Source organism: Porites lutea, chromosome 10 (genome assembly GCF_958299795.1).
Source record: "Porites lutea chromosome 10, jaPorLute2.1, whole genome shotgun sequence".
Lineage (NCBI taxonomy): Eukaryota > Metazoa > Cnidaria > Anthozoa > Scleractinia > Poritidae > Porites > Porites lutea.
Window position 1 is genome coordinate 24,594,511 of NC_133210.1, and position 17,308 is coordinate 24,611,818.

A 17,308-nucleotide genomic window follows, 5' to 3' on the forward strand; every position below is an offset into this window, starting at 1 on the left:
TACTGGGTGAGTGAGCATTTCTAGTCATGGCTTGCACTGTACCTTCATGCGCATCCACCAAGGAATCGACAAATTATGCACGTCTGTGTCGTCTTCTGGTGGATGTGGGAACCCAGGCGTTAAGAGACAGGTTCGACAGCATTCACTCGCCAGCAGGACTACATGGAATTCTGACAAGTCCTCCAGCATACGATACGCTAAAGGCACTTAGGAAGAAACGAATCCTCAATCCTTCGCAATGGGGGAAACTTTATCCCACAATTCCTTCAGGGTTATCAACAGCAAAATTTGATATAACGCTTCTGATGTTGCTGCTAAGGAACATTTGTGGCTTGACTCCTCCAGCCACTGGTTGGAATGACCTCCCACCTGTTACAGATACGAGTATTGAAGCCAACCTTGCTAGAGTGAAGTATTATAGAAACAATGTCTATGCACATGCCAGCCAAGCTTCTACGGACGACGCCACATTTAATTCCTGTTGGCAAGATATAAGTAACGCACTGATAGGACTTGGTGCAGATGCATCTGTTATTAGTAAGCTTAAAACTGAGAACATGGATCCAGACATGGAAGAATACTATCAAGATTTATTGAGGGAGTGGAAGAAGGACGATGATAGCATCAAGGAAAAAATTGACGCGGGGGTCGAAGGTATGTTGGAATTTAATAAGGAATGGAGGACGACAAAAAAGATGGTTTTCATCACACGGTTACCTGTAAGTTGCTACCACATAGGACTGTACCTGTTTCCTGTTTACACAATAAACGTAAAATATTGAAAAAAGGCTCTATATAATTTCTACAACATAAGCGTTTTATGTTATAGCTTTCGTGAGTCCGAGAGACTGGTTTTGTTAAGGACGTACTAATTAATATTTTTGTGGAATAGCTCACTCTAACAACTCTGCGGTGACACATATATGACGCACTCCTTCCAGAACGCTATAATCTCTATACTCACCTGAGTAAACATACTTATTAGAAATACAGAAGAAATGGCTCTTTTATTCCCCATGATATTGAAAAAATACCACCTCCCCCCGCTCCCCCCCCCCCCCCCAAAAAAAAAAAGAAAAGAAAAAAGAAAACATTCCAAAATGGGTGGTTCGCGTAGGACATGCAACAGAGAAAAGATGCCTATACTGGGAACTCATAACCTTGGGGGGTGGGGGAGTAATTTTTGGGTGGGGATGTGCCCTGGAACCCTTAGTCTATACCAGAGCTAGTTCACGTGAATTTTGCTACCCTATACTAGACTAAACTCACCAAATCCCCGCCCCCCCCCCCCCCCCCATCCTAGAGTAGCTGTTTTCCAGAAACTACTGAGGTGACTAGCATAGTCCAGCCAAAACAAAACCGATTTTCTTTTTGTATTTTAGAGTGGCAATTCCAGGTTCCCTATTCTAGAATAAAATCTTCAGCCAATTGACCAGTTTCCTGGAAAATGATACCCTATTCTACACCCAAACTCTCTGATTTATATACCCCTTCCCAGAGAAAACTGCTTGAAAACCATACTCTTCACAGCGGCACATACCTATATAGCCCATATTTATATGACAGTACCCCCCTTCCCCCACCGCAGGGGCTCATAACTTGTATAAATACGTATCAGATCGAAATTGACCTCGATTTAACTTTTGTTTCTTCCTGAAGTGATACTGAAAAAAATGAAAAAAGACGATGAGAGCACAAAAGGTACGTATGTTTAGACAATAAATAGAATCCATAGCAAAATCGTATTAACCCTTTCTAAAAGTATCTTGATTGTTACTTCCAATTTACTGCTCGGTGTTCGATTTGCACTTTAAAGTTTCACTTCCCTGCATAAAATTTTAGCTCCATTTGTGGGTAGTTTTATTAAGATAGGTATATTAAGAGCTCACCTTATCTTTCAGTGGTTAAACATGGGGATGAGTATGACTTTGAGAGTGTCCATTATCAATTTTGTCCTTCTCAGTATCCGCAATGTCAAATAACTTTTTATGCCGAGAGCGGCTCAGTTATACCAACTATATAGACAATAGACTGAAATATTTATAATTGTGTTCGTGCACGCAGCCAGGATTCACTGAATGAAGTACCGTATATAAATAGAGGATATTACAAGGTGGCGAGAAGATATGAATTTTATGTTCGAGTTGCAAGAACAATACACCGTATTCACAAATGGCGGACACGCGGGAAAAAACTGGTGCCTAGTCATGAAAGCGAGGCGTTGGAGGATAAACAAAAATTGCAAATGAAGACCTTCAGTGAACTTGCAGAGTGTTTAGCACGGATTCCACCTAAAATAACTTTGTACGGACTTCTTTTTAAAAACAATTACGTTTAATGTTTAGTATTGACTTGCTGTTTGCAATCAAAAGGGACGCGTATATCTTCAAGGAAACAGGATGATTTTGTAGGTTTCCGAAGCATCAGAAGCTCGACAAGTGGGCGATGACTGGAGAAAAGCGGCAAACATGTTGTCCAAACTTCACATTGAGACCGAGTACGAAAGCCAGCTCACTGCAATTCGGTGAAACAGAAAAATATAAACAATTCAAATCTTGGTGGCAAGAAAGAAAGAAATAAGCGATGGATATATGGCCTACTCGTTAACGCAAGAGACGTCTGCCATTGAACAAAACAGGTCAAGTCGAGATGGAAAAAAGGAAGACAGGAAAGAAGGGGTGACTGAGGTTTCGATGAAGTTATGTTTGTGTTTTTTTGGCCAGGACGTCATTCTCTGGTCTTTATCGATGAAGGACATCAATTAGAACTATTTTTTTAAATAGTATAAATGCAGGAGCGATCGAGTGGAGCACGCTCAAAATTTCAACTTTTTACTCGGCAGACTCGGTAAGCCGGCCACATATCATTTGAGCGAGTAATTTTCGTATTTCTTATCTTTGGCTGTTGAGAGTTTTAACTTCATGTTCCATGATATTTTAAAAGTGAAGAGTACATAAATAAATGAAATGATGGTCTTCTTAAACGGATCCAGACTCGAATTTAATGATTCGAAACAGAAGCTTGCCGTGTTCAGTCCTGACACAAACATTGCCTTAAAAGTTTAACCTAGTAAAATGTGAGCTTTATACCACTTTTTTACCAAGAGCTCTTCGAGATAATGCCCTAAAAAAGACCAGGCAAATAGCAAGCCATAAGATTCACACGCTACAGCTTCAGGTTTTGATAAAATTATTTTATTTCGCAATGACAAAGAAATCAAAAGATTTTCGCTAAGCGCTGCCAACGTACCTCTAACAATTCTCTCCAAAGCGACGGAATTATTATCATCCAAAGGAAGTTGTAAATACAGACATACAAAGATATGTATAAAATGACACTGACATGAATGAATGAGTCTCGTGAATGAATCTTTCACCAGCTCTCGACTTGAACTTTTTTGTGTAATGGCGGAGGTCTCTTCCGTTGACAAGTAGGCCATATATCTGTCGCTTATTTCTTTTTTCTTGCCACCAATATCTGTTTTTATTTCTGTTTTACAGAATTGCAGTGAGCTGGCTTTCGTATTCGGTTTCAGTGTGAAGTTTGCCGCTTTTCTCCAGCCATCGCCCACTTGTCGAGGCTTCTGAGGCGGCTTCGGAAACCTACAAAATCATCCTGTTTCCTTGAAGATTTACGCGTCCCTTTTGATTTCAAACAGCAAATTAGTACTAAACATTAAAAGCAGAAGACGTCCCACGTCCTTGTATTTAAAAAGACGTCCATACAAAGTTATTTTATGTGGAACCCGTGCTAAACACTCTGCAAGTTCACTGAAAGTCTTCGTTTGCAAGTTTTGTTTATCCTCCAACGCCTCGCTTTCATGACTAGGCACCAGTTTTTTCCCGCGTGTCCGCCATTTGTGAATACGGTGTATATCTCACGAGTGAGCGAAGCGAACGAGTGAGATATTGTTCTTGCCACGAGAACATAAAATTCATATCTTCGAGCCAACGTGTAATGTTCTTTTTATTATATGGAGAAACCAATTCAACAAAAGCAAAAGGCGGGAATCGTGACATCATTGAACGATACGACACTCACAAAGGTGACATACGGAAAATACGCCACTCGGGTCCCGGATGAAGTGGCGTATGGAATCTACGAGTGGTTTAGTTCCCAGTAAAACACTCTCCTCCATATAATAAATAGAGGATATTACACGGATATATTTTCGAGTGGCAAAACAATATTTTACGAACGAGCGCAGCGAGTGAGTAAAATACTGTTTTTGCAACGAGAAAATAAAATTCATATCTTCAAGCCCCCGTGTAATGTTCTTTTTATTATACAGACAAGAAGACATCGATCAAAATAATAGATTTTTATTCGCCAAAAAGTAATTGTGACGGCTCAGATTTACATGCAGTACAGCAATATAAGACATTGGTTACAATAATCTTGAGAAATAACAGTGAGCTGAAAAGGGCTCTACAATGACAAAATATAAGCAAAACTTTGAAAAATGTGTAAGTAAAATTCAAAAGACGCAAGACGCGTACAAATTTGGAAGGAAAACTACCGAAATTACGTTATCGATAAACTCACGTCTGAGATTATGGAAAATAAACCACTCGGGTCCCGGATGTAGTTTTTATGAATTTTATGAGTGGTATATTTTCCAGTAAAACACTCGTGTCTATATAATATACTTCGTCTCGGGAAACATCAGGACTCTCGGGAAAACAAAACTAACTAGTTTCCCGAGGGACCTGACATTAAGTGTTTTGTTATATTTCTAGACTTTCACTTCAACAGCAACAAAAGAATAATTGTGTTTAGTATATACTAAAACAGTGGATAGTGTTTTTCGCGCGCTCTGATTGGCTACTCAATCAGTGAATATCCTGCACTATTCACTGATTCACCTCCAATTCCTCGGAGCGAGCGACGCCAACCTCGCGTAAGTTGCAAGCAAAATGCCTTCCAGGTTTGCTGCCGTAAATAAACAAAGAAATTTCACAACTAATCAAGCAAGCTCTTTCCGAAATACACGAAGAAGGTGACGAAGTTCGGATTGGAAGTTTTAACAGCTAAAGCTTTATCGTTTTGACACGAATTTATCGATAAAACCGGTGAAAAAGTTTTTGTTTACAAATGCAAATTAAGCTTAAGTCTTGCTTACTTTATTTAGTTGAGTTGTTCATAAATAAGCTTAAAACTAAATTCAATAATCTTTTTTTTATAGAATGATTTTAAATACAAAAAGAATTCACAACTCCTTTTGAAGAAATTTCCCCGCAAGAGCTAAACAAATGCCTTCAAAAGTTTTAGTTGTCGGCGAGAAAAAGCGACGGCCGCGGCCGCCCGGTCATTACGCGCCAAAATTGTAATCGTTGGCAACAGTATTTGAGTTAAAAATCGTCATTTTTGTGCTCAATTATCTCACCGTTTTAGTATATACTAAAACAATTATTCACCTCAGTGTCAGTGGCTAGTCGTGGATATTTACCTCACTGCTTCGCAGTTCGATAAATATCCAGCTGGGACTAGCCACCTCCACTTCGGTGAATAATTGTTATTCATTCACGAAAAAGAAAACTGGCAGTGTTGGTTTTTCCCGCCTGCTGTCAGGCCACTTTCCACCTTGCTTTGATCACGTGCTGTAATGTATCCCGAGCGGGCTACATTGCTCAATGTAATCACGATCGGGATGCATTTGATTTTAGTTAAGGCCACGTGACCAAGAATCAACCAATGGAGGTCCCTGTTTAGTTCAGTGAACGTCTAGGAATATAACAAAGGGTTTTAATCCACTTAGAAATTTTGCCGAAAAAGGCCTTTTGAAGCTTCGAGCCGTTTTTTAGTCTGACCAGAAACAACCAAAACTGCACAAAGCGCTGTTCATTAGTCGTGCACGTACGCTGCCTTCTATTTCTGATTCTGAAGTTCGTCACGCCCAGAAGGCTTTTTATACCGTTTTATATTTTGCTTTCTGGACTTTCTCTCGCTCCTCCCTCTTTAGTTTGTTTGCTAAAAACCTTTGAGGACGGTAAGAATTTTCAGGTCAACTTAAAATGTTGTTTGGTGTGAATATTTTTTATGTAGAATTTCTTTTTACTTAATTTTTACTTACTTTTAAATTTTTTTTTACTTAACTTGCTTTGAATGTTTCTTTTTTCCCTTTTTATTTATTTCTTGTATTATTATTATTATTGTCAGACAATCTTGGACAGATTAAAGTTGAAATGAAGGCCATAAGGGAAACCTTAGATACTTTAAAACCAGGAATAGGAAGAGAAAACAAGGATGAAGGTCAGTTTTAGGTTCCAAATGTTGCCTCACACAATTTATTTATAACCGAAGAAGAATCCTATCAGAAAGAAAGGGTTTAAATCTCTAATTAAAACCGATAAAGAAGGAAAATGAGGGTTTTACGAAACGAACAGTGATGAAAGAAAAAGAAAACGTTCTTTTACTATTTGCATAAATTATCGTACATGGGTCGACGGGATTCTCGCGTTGGTCACACAGGTTGTTTACCATTTAACATGGACAAACCAGTCGGTTGACGGTTTGGCAAATAGTAAGCTAAATTCGAGACTGGTAAATTTCGTCCGGGAAATCACGTTTACCACTTTTACTATCTACATACTGAGAAATACTCACCAAAAAGCTATGTCGTAAATTTTTATACGCAAATGGGTTCTAGCCTATCAGAAGAGCGAACAACCTTATTCACAGGTGAAAAAAATGATACGTCCAATCAGAAGCCACAGAGGTGTGTGAGTTTCGCGCCAAAATTCCTACCTTTTATTGGCGCTTGCAGCTTGCAGCGCCCTCGCTTAAAGAGTTGCTTCGCAGACATTCAACGAGAAAAGTTTTTCCCCTAGACCATTGAAAAACATCTCGGAAATTGGAGTGGAATAGTTTCGTGTGTTTCGCTGACGATGAAGAAAATCGTAGAGATCCGGCAAAACCTCAGAGGAAGGGGAAAAACAGAACTAGCCGAAAGCTTAAGTTGTGCTTTTTATAGGAGCTACTTTGTCTTCTATTTAAACTTATATTCAAACCAGCCATTTTCAATTGTGTATTCAGAACAAAAAGTTAACATTACAGCACTTGTAACTCTTAAATTACAAATTACCTCATTACATTTTTAACAAACGTTCTTACTTTGGTGCGGCGGCGGGGGGTTAGGTTAATAGCCAGTGGGAAACTCATGACAGTCTATCTACTGCAGCGTATTCAGTAAACATTCGGTTAAAAAAAAATTAGAAAAACATGCTGCAACACAAGACTCAGCAAAGGTATATGAGAGAAATCTCTGTAGCCGTGTTTTTGCAAATCCAGTCAGATTTCTTTTGCAGAAAAAGGTAAATCGAACGTACCCTAAAAGTTTTCATTACTTATTATTTCCCTTCAAAAAACCGTTGAAAGAATTCGAAAGCGCGTGCTCATAACTAAATAAGGTATTGAATCCGGTAATTATCAACCAAAGTAGAAAACGTCAGTAATCGATGTACTGAATCCACTCCATTTAACGAGATTGAAATGAAAAAGTGATAGATTAGTGTTATATATTATATTTTCAGGTGGTTTTGACCCAACCAATTTAACTGACAGCATTCGCCAACTCTATATTAGTGGTAAAGGATGGCTTGCCCCTCTTCCTTGGTGCGAGGATTTTCGATTCCATCTTGATAACATCTTCACACGGTTCAAGATGGTAAGCAGAAAGAAAGAAACCGGAACAAAGACAGTAAAGAAAGTGGACATGTATGATATCTTTAAACCCCACGAAGAATGCTCACAGCCGAGGAAAGTGTTGATTGAGGGGACGCCTGGTATAGGTAAGACCACATACTGCCACAAGCTTGCCTACGACTGGGCTTTGAAAAGTGAAGAAGCAAAGGATTTGTTTCAAAAGTTTCAATCATTATTACTGCTGAACTGTCGGGAGATGAAGTGTGCCGACCTTTTTGATGAAATCGTCGATCAGCTTCTTCCTCGAGATGGTAACGAAAAAGAGAGAAAGGAGTTCCTTATAAAGTCAGTTCTTCGCGACAATGGGTTTGGAATTTTGCTTGTACTTGATGGACTAGATGAGTTACCAACCAGCAAATTACAAGCCATGAAGGAAATCATTCAAGGACCAATTTTTTCAAAATGTCATATTGTAGCAACCGCACAGCAGGAGGTTGGCAAAAGAGTGCGGGATTGCTTCGACACCTGCTTAGAGATCGACGGGTTTACAGAAGACGACACCCAAAAGTTCGTAGTCAGGTACTTCTGCGGAAACATGGAGGAAAAGGCCCAAATGCTTTTGGAGGCACTGCGACGTGAGAAAGAGCTACGACACCTAGCTGAGAATCCTTTAAACACAGCACTCTTTTGTCTTCTTTTCGAGGACATCCAGGATATTTTCCCAGAAAGTAGAGGTCAACTGTACATGGAACTGGTACGCTATGTTTTACGAACATATGAAAAGAAGAAGGGATCATCAGAAACCAGTGAAGACCTCATTGAAGTCTACAGGTCCGAGTTAAAGCGTCTTGGCTCAGTTGCTTTGAAAAGCTTGCTCCAAGGCAACATTTTCTTAGACGGCAATGAAATTTTCATTAGGAATTCTGCGAGCGAATCACCTGCGTTTGAGTTCCTCTCAGTTCAGTTCGGAAAGTCAAAACTGGGCTGCAACTTTTTTCACCAAAGTTTCCACGAACTTTTCGCAGGATTTTACCTGTGTTGCCAAATTCTCGACGATGAATTTGAACCAAGAAGCATAGTTGACGACACCAAGTATTTCCACGAGCTGAAACATGTACTTTTGTTTATATGCAGCATATTAGCGGCGCAGTGTGAGGCCAAAGTACTGGCTCTTTTTGAAGGTATAACAACTAAAGTTAACAAAGGAGATCCCCATGATTTTATGGTAGCTCTAGAATGTCTTAAGGAATGCAAAAGAGACCATTCAGAACTGTACTTAAAACTTGCTCACGCTGTTGGCGCGTCCCTTTGTCTTCAGACTGTAAACTTTCAATTTCTGTTAGATGAGGCAAATAATCCTTCACTGGTACAGGTACTACTTGAAGTAGTTAAAACGAATTCAACGCTTGCCGAGTTGAATTTGTCTGGCAACTATCTTGGCGATGCGGGCTGTGCTGCATTGATCGAAAGAATTCACACCCAATGTAAACTTACAGTAATGAATTTGTCTGGAAATGACATTGGACATGCCGGTTGTGCTAAAGTGGCTCAGTCAATTGGGAACAATTTAGTGCTTACAAATTTAAACTTGTCTAACAACAAAATTGGCGATGATGGCTGTGTTGCACTGGCCGAAAGTATAAGAACAAATTCCACGTTTAAAGTACTCAATCTGTCTCACAATGAAATTGGCAAAAAAGGCAGTGAGGCACTGGCTGATCTTATTCAAAACAACTCAACACTTAAAGAACTGAATTTGTCCAGGAATAAAATTAATGACGACGATGGTGCTGCTCTCACCGAAGTGACTACGAAGAATTCAACGCTTTCCTTGATGGATTTGTCTTACAATGCCATAAGCCATCAAAAAGCTGTTCAGCTTAATCGAATTCAAGAAATCTACATTAAACTTGATGGTTACAATGACGATGATGCTAAAGTGGGCGTCAAAAGCTGTGGTGATAATTACAATTTTGATAAAGCCGTTGTTAGCATAGTAAGTGATGGTGGAGATAGTGAAGATGATGACCATTATAACGATTACGTCTACGATTTTGACGAGAGATTTGATGATGATGACAATGATGATGATGGTAGTAGTAATGAGGATGATGACAACTATGAGTACACTGATTATGACCATGATTTTTCGCCTGACAATGATGATGTCGATGAATCATTTCTTGATGATGATGATAATAATAATAGTAATGACGATGATGACATCTATGACTACACTGATTATGACAATGATATTTCGCCTGACAATGATGATATCGATGAGTCATTTGTTAATGATGATAATGATGATGATGATGATAGTAATGACGATAATGAAAACTATGACTACCCTGATTATGACCAGGATATTTCGCCTGACGATGATGACGACTATAACGAGGAGAATAGCGATGAGGCTGATGATTATGTTTGGTGAGAAAGGTGATGTCTCGATGACTTCTTTGATTATGACAATTGTGATAGTGGTGTTCTTAAGATTATGATGATGATGACGACGATCATGTTGGTGCTGATGAAATCCTCAGTGTTTGACTACCAGTCTGATGTCAGCTATGTGACATCATTTTAAAATTTGAGAACAACTAAAACTGGAAAAAAAATTAAAGCGATACAAGTAGAACATGGTTAGAGCTATTATACTAAAGATTGCTTATTCTATTCGCTTTCTGTATATTATGTGTAGCACCCGAGAATATTTCAAGGACATTGGTCATTTCCGCTGACCTTGCATAATGGCGAGTTACAAATTGTGTCCACAGGGCACCCAAACAATGTGTGTGTGCAACTGATTGTTATTGCTGCGGAGCGACCGAAGGGAGCAAGCAGCAACATAATCAGGATTTAAAGGAAATATATAAGGGGGGACGAATTCTCGAATTCATCACTTTTTACCACAATGCATTGCATTTAACCACACTTTTTACCACAATGCATTGCATTTAACCAGAGTGCATTGCGCCACGAACAACTTAAATAAAAACATGGGGAAGTTCGGTGGGTGAGAGAGTGCATCGTTCGCTGCTTAGACTTAGAGTTTTCTTTGTGGCAAATTTTCTACGGCACGGTTAGAGGTCTTACCAAATTTTAAGACACGCAGGAGTCTTTCAGATGAGTACGATGGTTAACTTGGGGATTGGATTTCAATTCAAGAGCCTTTTTTGCTCTTCGACTTCGCAACACGGGGGATATACAAATTCCAGCTTGCTAGAAGGTGATGTGAAAGTGAGAAAATGTCATGCAATGCTATTCTTAAGAAACTGTATGAGCCGAAAATGGATGTGATTTTGACCATTCGCTTCAAAATAACAGCGGAAATCGAGATAACAAAACATATGTTTTGTGTCCTACTTTGCAGACGAGGACGTGTATCGGCGTTTTGAAAAGCATAATTATGTTCTTTCATTCATTTATTGCCATGGAATATGCGTTTACATTGTTTTTTCACTGTTAATAGCTCGGTTAATGCGGCTGGCGATCATCTTGCCGGCGGAAGTTTCATGGAAAAGGAATAAAATGAAAGACTTTTCCTACAGATTACGTAATCAGTCTCTGTGGTATAGTGGTTAAGTGTAGTCGCGTCGAGTCGAAGGTGCCGGGTTCGAATCCTACTGAGTTATTCATTCCTTCTTTCTTTTTTTTCCCGTTTTTTGTGTGGTTGTTTTCTATAAATATATAGCTAAATGACTGTTACTTAATAAACTGCAACAAACAGCAAGAAAAGTATTGTCTTTCCAGAGAAAATATCGTGCACCGTATATTAAATATATGGATAAATGATCTGAATTTCAGATTATTTCCTACAATTTACTGTGGGAAAACCAGAGTTGATAACCACTTGATCATTTTCTAAACAACGTTCCCACGAGTTCTTTCTATAGACTGATAGTAATTATTCTAGTACTTTCCGACATGTAAATAGGACATTCAATGTCATTTTTGATTCTTTTGAGTCTCATTGCCTAACTAATGCCAGTATCAACAGAATGTGCCGCAGCATTACTATCTTTTAGATACCCTAGTTTTATAGTAAATGTACCGGATTTACCGTTTGCTTCACCTGTACCGACATATCGCTAAATCCCGGGGGGGGGACTCCCATATGAAACAGACGGGGATGCTCATCGTCTCGCTTAGGGGTGTAAATTTTGGATTTTGGTCTCGCTTAGGGTGTTTCGGGCAAAGCGCCAATATTTTAAGCCGCCAAGGTCTCGTTTAGGGTTCCGCGAAGAGAAACAGAAGTCAAATTTTCTTGTTAACTTTGTTTGTTATGTCTTTATATCATTAACACTCATTGCATGTCGCATTTGTGTTTAGGGGTCAAAATTTGCTTAAGCCACGCCCAGATTGGTCTCCTTTAGGGGTCACAAAATGCTTGAGCCACACCCAGATGGTCTCCTTTAGGGGTTAAATTCAAAATTTCCGACGAGCATCCCCGTCTGTTTCATATGGGAGTCCCCCCCCGGGCGCTAAATATATATATAAATCAATGTTAAATAAACGTTGAATTACCTTAACTGTGGTATATCGTCGTACTTTTGCCTCAAAAGCGGTTTTTTGAGCGATTTTGAACGATTTTGAGTTCGCCGTTTACTGTCCCTAGAAAGACAACCGAGGAATCCTTGTTTTGAAAGCAGTTGAAAGCACCGGAGCGATTTTCCCCCAGAAAATCGCATCGCACGGCTTTCAATCTTCGCATGTAGCAAAAACGTCGAAAGATTCACGCTTCTCCTCGTACCCTCCGATAGAAATTCCATTCAAAAGGTCCTGAGCCAGCCCTCGAAAAAAAATTAAAAACCCTCAGTTTTTAAACGGTCACAATGCGTAGCAAGATTCATAAAACCAGCCAGAAACCGTCCCGCTGATATCCTCTTTTTGATTGGATGTCGTTAACCAAATGGTTAAATAATAACCGATTTAAAGAAGACGGTAAGCGTTTTAATATAGTTTAACGACATCCAATCGAAAAGAGACAATCAGCGGGACGCTTCCTGGTTAGCACGTATGAATCTTGCAAGCTACGCATTTTGACCGCGTTCAAAAACTGTGGGATTTAAAAAATTTCTTCGAGGACTAGCTCCGGACTTTTTGTATGGATTTTGGATTAGAAGGTATGAGGAGAAGCGTAAATCTTTCGACCTTTTTGCTGCGAAGATTGAAAGTGGAGCGATGCGACTTAATCTTGGGGGAAATCGCTCCGGCGCTGGAGCAGTAAACGGCGAACTCAAACTCGTTCAAAATCGCTCAAAAAACCGCTTTTGAGGCAAAAGGACGAGGATGTACCACAGTTAAGGTAATTCAACGTTTATTTAACATTGATTTATATACAAAATCACGACGGAAAGCTAGAAAATGATCCAATTGAGTTTGTTCAAACAAAGTTTATAAGGTGGCTATTGGGAGTTAACAAATTCTGTAGCTCAAATGCGTGCAGATCGGAGGTAGGCCGTTTCCCAATGCGAACGAAGACAAAATGCAGAGCCATTAAATATTGGCTGAAATTTTGTGAGCCGGAGCACCAAAATAAACTCTCTGGAATAGCATTTACAGACCAAATTGGTCAAGATAAAAAGGAACTTTGGTCAAGCAAATTAAAACGACTATTAAATCTCGCAGGTCTTGGCGACATATGGTCAGCGAAAACTAACACTCCCGCAATCATGAACTATATACGACAGAGACTCTTAGACATAGAACAGCAAACATGGATTAGCGAAATACACAATGATGAACGAAAGGACCCGCATCAAAAAAACAAACTGAGAACTTTTAAGAAATTTAAACTTACCCATGACTACGAAAATTACCTCACAAATGTAAGAAACACCAATCATAGAGTAGCAATCACAAAGCTAAGATTAAGCAACCACAAACTAGCAATTGAAACTGGACGATACGTTAAACCCTATCAACCACCAGACCAAAGAATCTGTCCATTATGTAAAACTGGATTAGAAGACGAGGAGCATTTTTTGATGAATTGCATAGCCTATAGGGATCCTAGGAGAGAGTTGTTCAATACGCTAAAAAAGGAAACTAATCTTATTCTTGACTCTGTGACTCCAAGCTCTGCCTTTACAACGTTGATAAGTATGAAGCAAGGAGAGAAAACGCAAAAAATTGTGGCTAAATACGTATATGATCGCTTCCGCGAAAGAGATAGACGCGTTAAATATAACCTTGTTTAATAGTTTTATAAATTTCACGAATGTACACCTCTGTAATTATTGCACTAAAATCTTTGTTATCGTTGTAAACACATGTGTCTGTAGGCGCTCTGTTGATAATAAAGCACTTATCCTATCCTATCCTATCCTACATATTTAGCGATATATGGTTATAGGTGAAGCAAACGGTAAATCCCGCACATTTACTATAAAATAACAATCGGTTGCACACACACACATTGTACACATTGTGTGGGCGCCCTCTGTTGTGTCAGGCATTTTTAAAGTGGCTGCAACCGCGAGTTTATATCCTGAAGCATTTTAAATCTGGCTAATAAGTGGATTATTGTTCTCACAACTTAATCAATCTTCATCTTCTAGCCATTAGATCATCTACAATTTGATCAATTTGGTCGTTCTAATTTTGTCACAGTCAGTACTTTCTCCGTGTTTTGAGGGCAAAACAGAGACTTAATTCCGATAGCACAGGGAGTCTGACAATTTTCATCTCAGACCCTTTTAACAGTTTCCATTTCAACTAAGCTTTGTTCCAGATAGTAAAAGTTGCTTAGTGTTGCATGATCGGAAAATCGGCCATTTTTTGGTATTTCATTGTTACAGATCTGTAAACAAAGATTGACCTGACAAAACCATTCTCTGTTTAACACCAGCAGTGCACGTGCTCAGAATAGAAATATATATATATATGGTGCTTCATGATCATTACTTTTGATGAATGACGTTCAGTCAACACTCCGGAGTGGGAATCATGGCGGAGAAAGTGTGCGCATCTGGCCAAACATCTCGTGCTCGCTCTGATTTCTGTATCCTGAAACTGTCCTCGCGAAGTACTGAAATTACACTTCTGAATTGTTTGTACAACTAGTTTTGTAAAATGAAAATTGACTCCCCGAACAATCGTCACTGAACTATGTAAGACACCCACTCATTAAGACATGTGCAAAGATACTCCGCACCTCCAAACTATTGCGAAATAATAAAACAGCGGTTGATAATTTATATGCGTTAATAAACCCATCGAATTCAATCCACGCGTTTAACAAAACATTGTTTTGCGAGGTAAGCTTTATAAATGACTCTATGTATATAAGTATAAAGTTGAGTATCGAATTGCCCGAGATTACCGACTTGAAATTTGAAAACAATTCGCTGACAACTTTACCAAATGCAATTTCATTTTGAAATGATTCTTTCAAACACCACTGTCGTCCCCAGGGCCCCTCGTTTCTTTTGGTCACATTTAGCCAATTGACACTGGAGGCAAGAACCTTGAATGTTCAAACACTAGTTGTTTGGAGTTTTTCTTATGCACATGCGCAGTGCAGGTGTCCTTGGTGTCCTTAAGAATAGAAATGACACATGCCATGTGACAGGCACTAAGGAAATGAGTTTGTATCAGCATTTTCTATTGGTGATGGGGCTCAGCGTAAACAGGAGCAAAAAGTGAAACGGGGAGTTTTCTTAATTTCATTCTTGGGTTAAGACAGACTGCTCTAGAAAAAAGCGTAGACAATATCTAGAAGTTGTATATGTGCGTAATTGACGAAGCTTGCTCGGTTCGGAACTCCCGAGCTAGCGGGCAAGATGTGCCTTCTCTGGTAGCCAATCAGAACGCAGGACTCGCTTCATCTTGCCCACTCGCGGATTCGGCCATACTGAATAAAAGGATTTCTAAGTTCAAACATAAAACTTGCATATAGCAATTGACTGAGTAGAATTGACGTGACACCAAACTAAGCTTTACCACAAGCTTTACTAGTTTGATCCATGTAAGTTTTCCCAATGTATGTAGCCTTTGGTCGAGTTTTTTCCATTTTTGATCATTTACCTCTTTAAACTAATGAAATCAAAGCCTCTTCGTAACAGAATTACCGGCTAAGCTTTTTTTTCATATTTCACTCATTCTGAATGTTTACCCGAAAACGGCTATAAGTTTTGATTTCATCATTTGAGAAGTTATTCGTGTTAAATTAATTTTAGACGATTTGAGGCATGGAACAGGTTACGTTTTCTTAGAAAAGTGCGGGAGAAATACCCACACTGCTGTTCGTAAAGAGTATGGGTCATAGACCCCGGTGGTGTGGTACAACCTTTCATGGGCTGGGTGGGTAATGGAGGGGTTGATATCAATTGGGACGCAAGTCCTGTTTCATCCCCTGTCACCATGTTGAGTCACCGTGGTAAATTCAATAAAGTTGACCAACCACGACTGTAACGTTTCACACTGTTGCCATGACTTCTCTTACAAGACCTTAACTCAGGATTAATGTCACACAGGTTCCGAATTAATCAATAGGGAGCTCAATAAGCTCGCTATTGTCTGTGGAACTAGTTTTAATTAGAAAACTAAAAATTGAAAAGTACGTAACTGAAGTTGTAAGCAAAACTAAAAGCAGCAGTGTAAAAAGAAAAAAGCCAACGTTTGATCGTTTGACACTGACTTCCTTGGTCCAGTTTCATTCCGGTTAATTTGGTCTTCTTAAAGTGTCACTCACTAGATCCTAAGAATTAAATCTTGTGAAATATGAAACCATTGATGCATAGAGTGAAAATGCGTTTCAGTTTTTACCGAACAGGGAGTATTCCTTAATGTTGATTACATTTATTTTAAAAACCGCCTGCAAAGCGACAACATCCTCAATGAATTATTTAACTTTTTGAAAAGAACTCATCGCTCCTAGTTTGAAACTAATGTACTTGTACAGAAAAACATGTTTCTCAGCTGATAACTTAAAGATTTTACATTAAAGTCACCGCAGGGAATATTGAAAATATGCATACATGTTCTCGTAATTATGGTGAAGTCTGTACTGTTACAGACGGTTGTCCAAATGTTAAGTGCAATTTGGTAGGACTTCAAGCCTCAAGTAATATTTTTACGGATACGGTTATGATCTTCAGTTTCTCTGAGATAATTATCAGATGTAATTTTCAAGTGAAAAAACCAAAGTTAAAATATCAAAAGTACACGTATATATGATGCAAACATAGTGCAGTAGAAAAAGAAACTGGCAAAATGTTTATTTTACTTTTTAATTAAAAAGAGAGTTGGAACCGCCAGACATTGATTAATGTTTTTTCTCTTAATATTATATACATGGTCCTCATGAAAAGGAGAATTCAATAGGGCCATGCAGTTATTGAGTCGGCGGACTGTTGAGGCTACATTAAATGCATCTTGTCAAAGATTTTTGCTTTGCCCTGTCTAATTACGCTGGATGTTTACCGATCTAAGAAAAACCAACAGGTGCTTGTATAAAGCCGCTTGCTTGGGATATTTCTGTGAGTAAATTTAACCAGCAACTCTAGCTACTACAGCTCAAGATTGTTTTCGAGATGCCAAGACAAGTGCTTCCAGAAGGCGAAATGGAGGAAGGCCGAAAAGGGTGGACTGAAACCTGCACCAGTGATTTCAACACGGAATCTCTCCAAGCCGGTGAGATGACGAACGACATCTC

The 17,308-nt window shown here is 39.1% G+C and overlaps 2 protein-coding genes across 3 annotated transcripts; both read left to right on the plus strand.

Moving 5' to 3' along the window:
- LOC140950969 (uncharacterized) lies at window positions 1-10,323 on the plus strand. 2 transcript variants are annotated; one of them, XM_073400183.1, is made up of 4 exons: window positions 1-654; window positions 1,660-1,701; window positions 6,160-6,252; window positions 7,533-10,323. In XM_073400183.1, exons 1-4 carry the CDS (start codon window positions 27-29, stop codon window positions 10,079-10,081), a joined length of 3,312 nt encoding a protein of 1,103 aa, XP_073256284.1. In that variant the 5' UTR covers window positions 1-26; the 3' UTR covers window positions 10,082-10,323. The 2 variants fall into 2 exon arrangements, with proteins under 2 accessions (XP_073256284.1, XP_073256285.1); XM_073400184.1 differs by lacking the exon at window positions 6,160-6,252.
- A 2,669-nt stretch (window positions 10,324-12,992) lies between these two features.
- Window positions 12,993-15,919, plus strand: LOC140949681 (uncharacterized; the record flags this gene model as incomplete). The annotated part of the gene is made up of 2 exons (XM_073398826.1): window positions 12,993-13,752; window positions 15,831-15,919. Coding segments are annotated over 2 exons (849 nt in total), but the record flags the coding sequence as incomplete, so codon positions are not given.
- Between the last annotated feature and the right edge of the window lie 1,389 nt (window positions 15,920-17,308).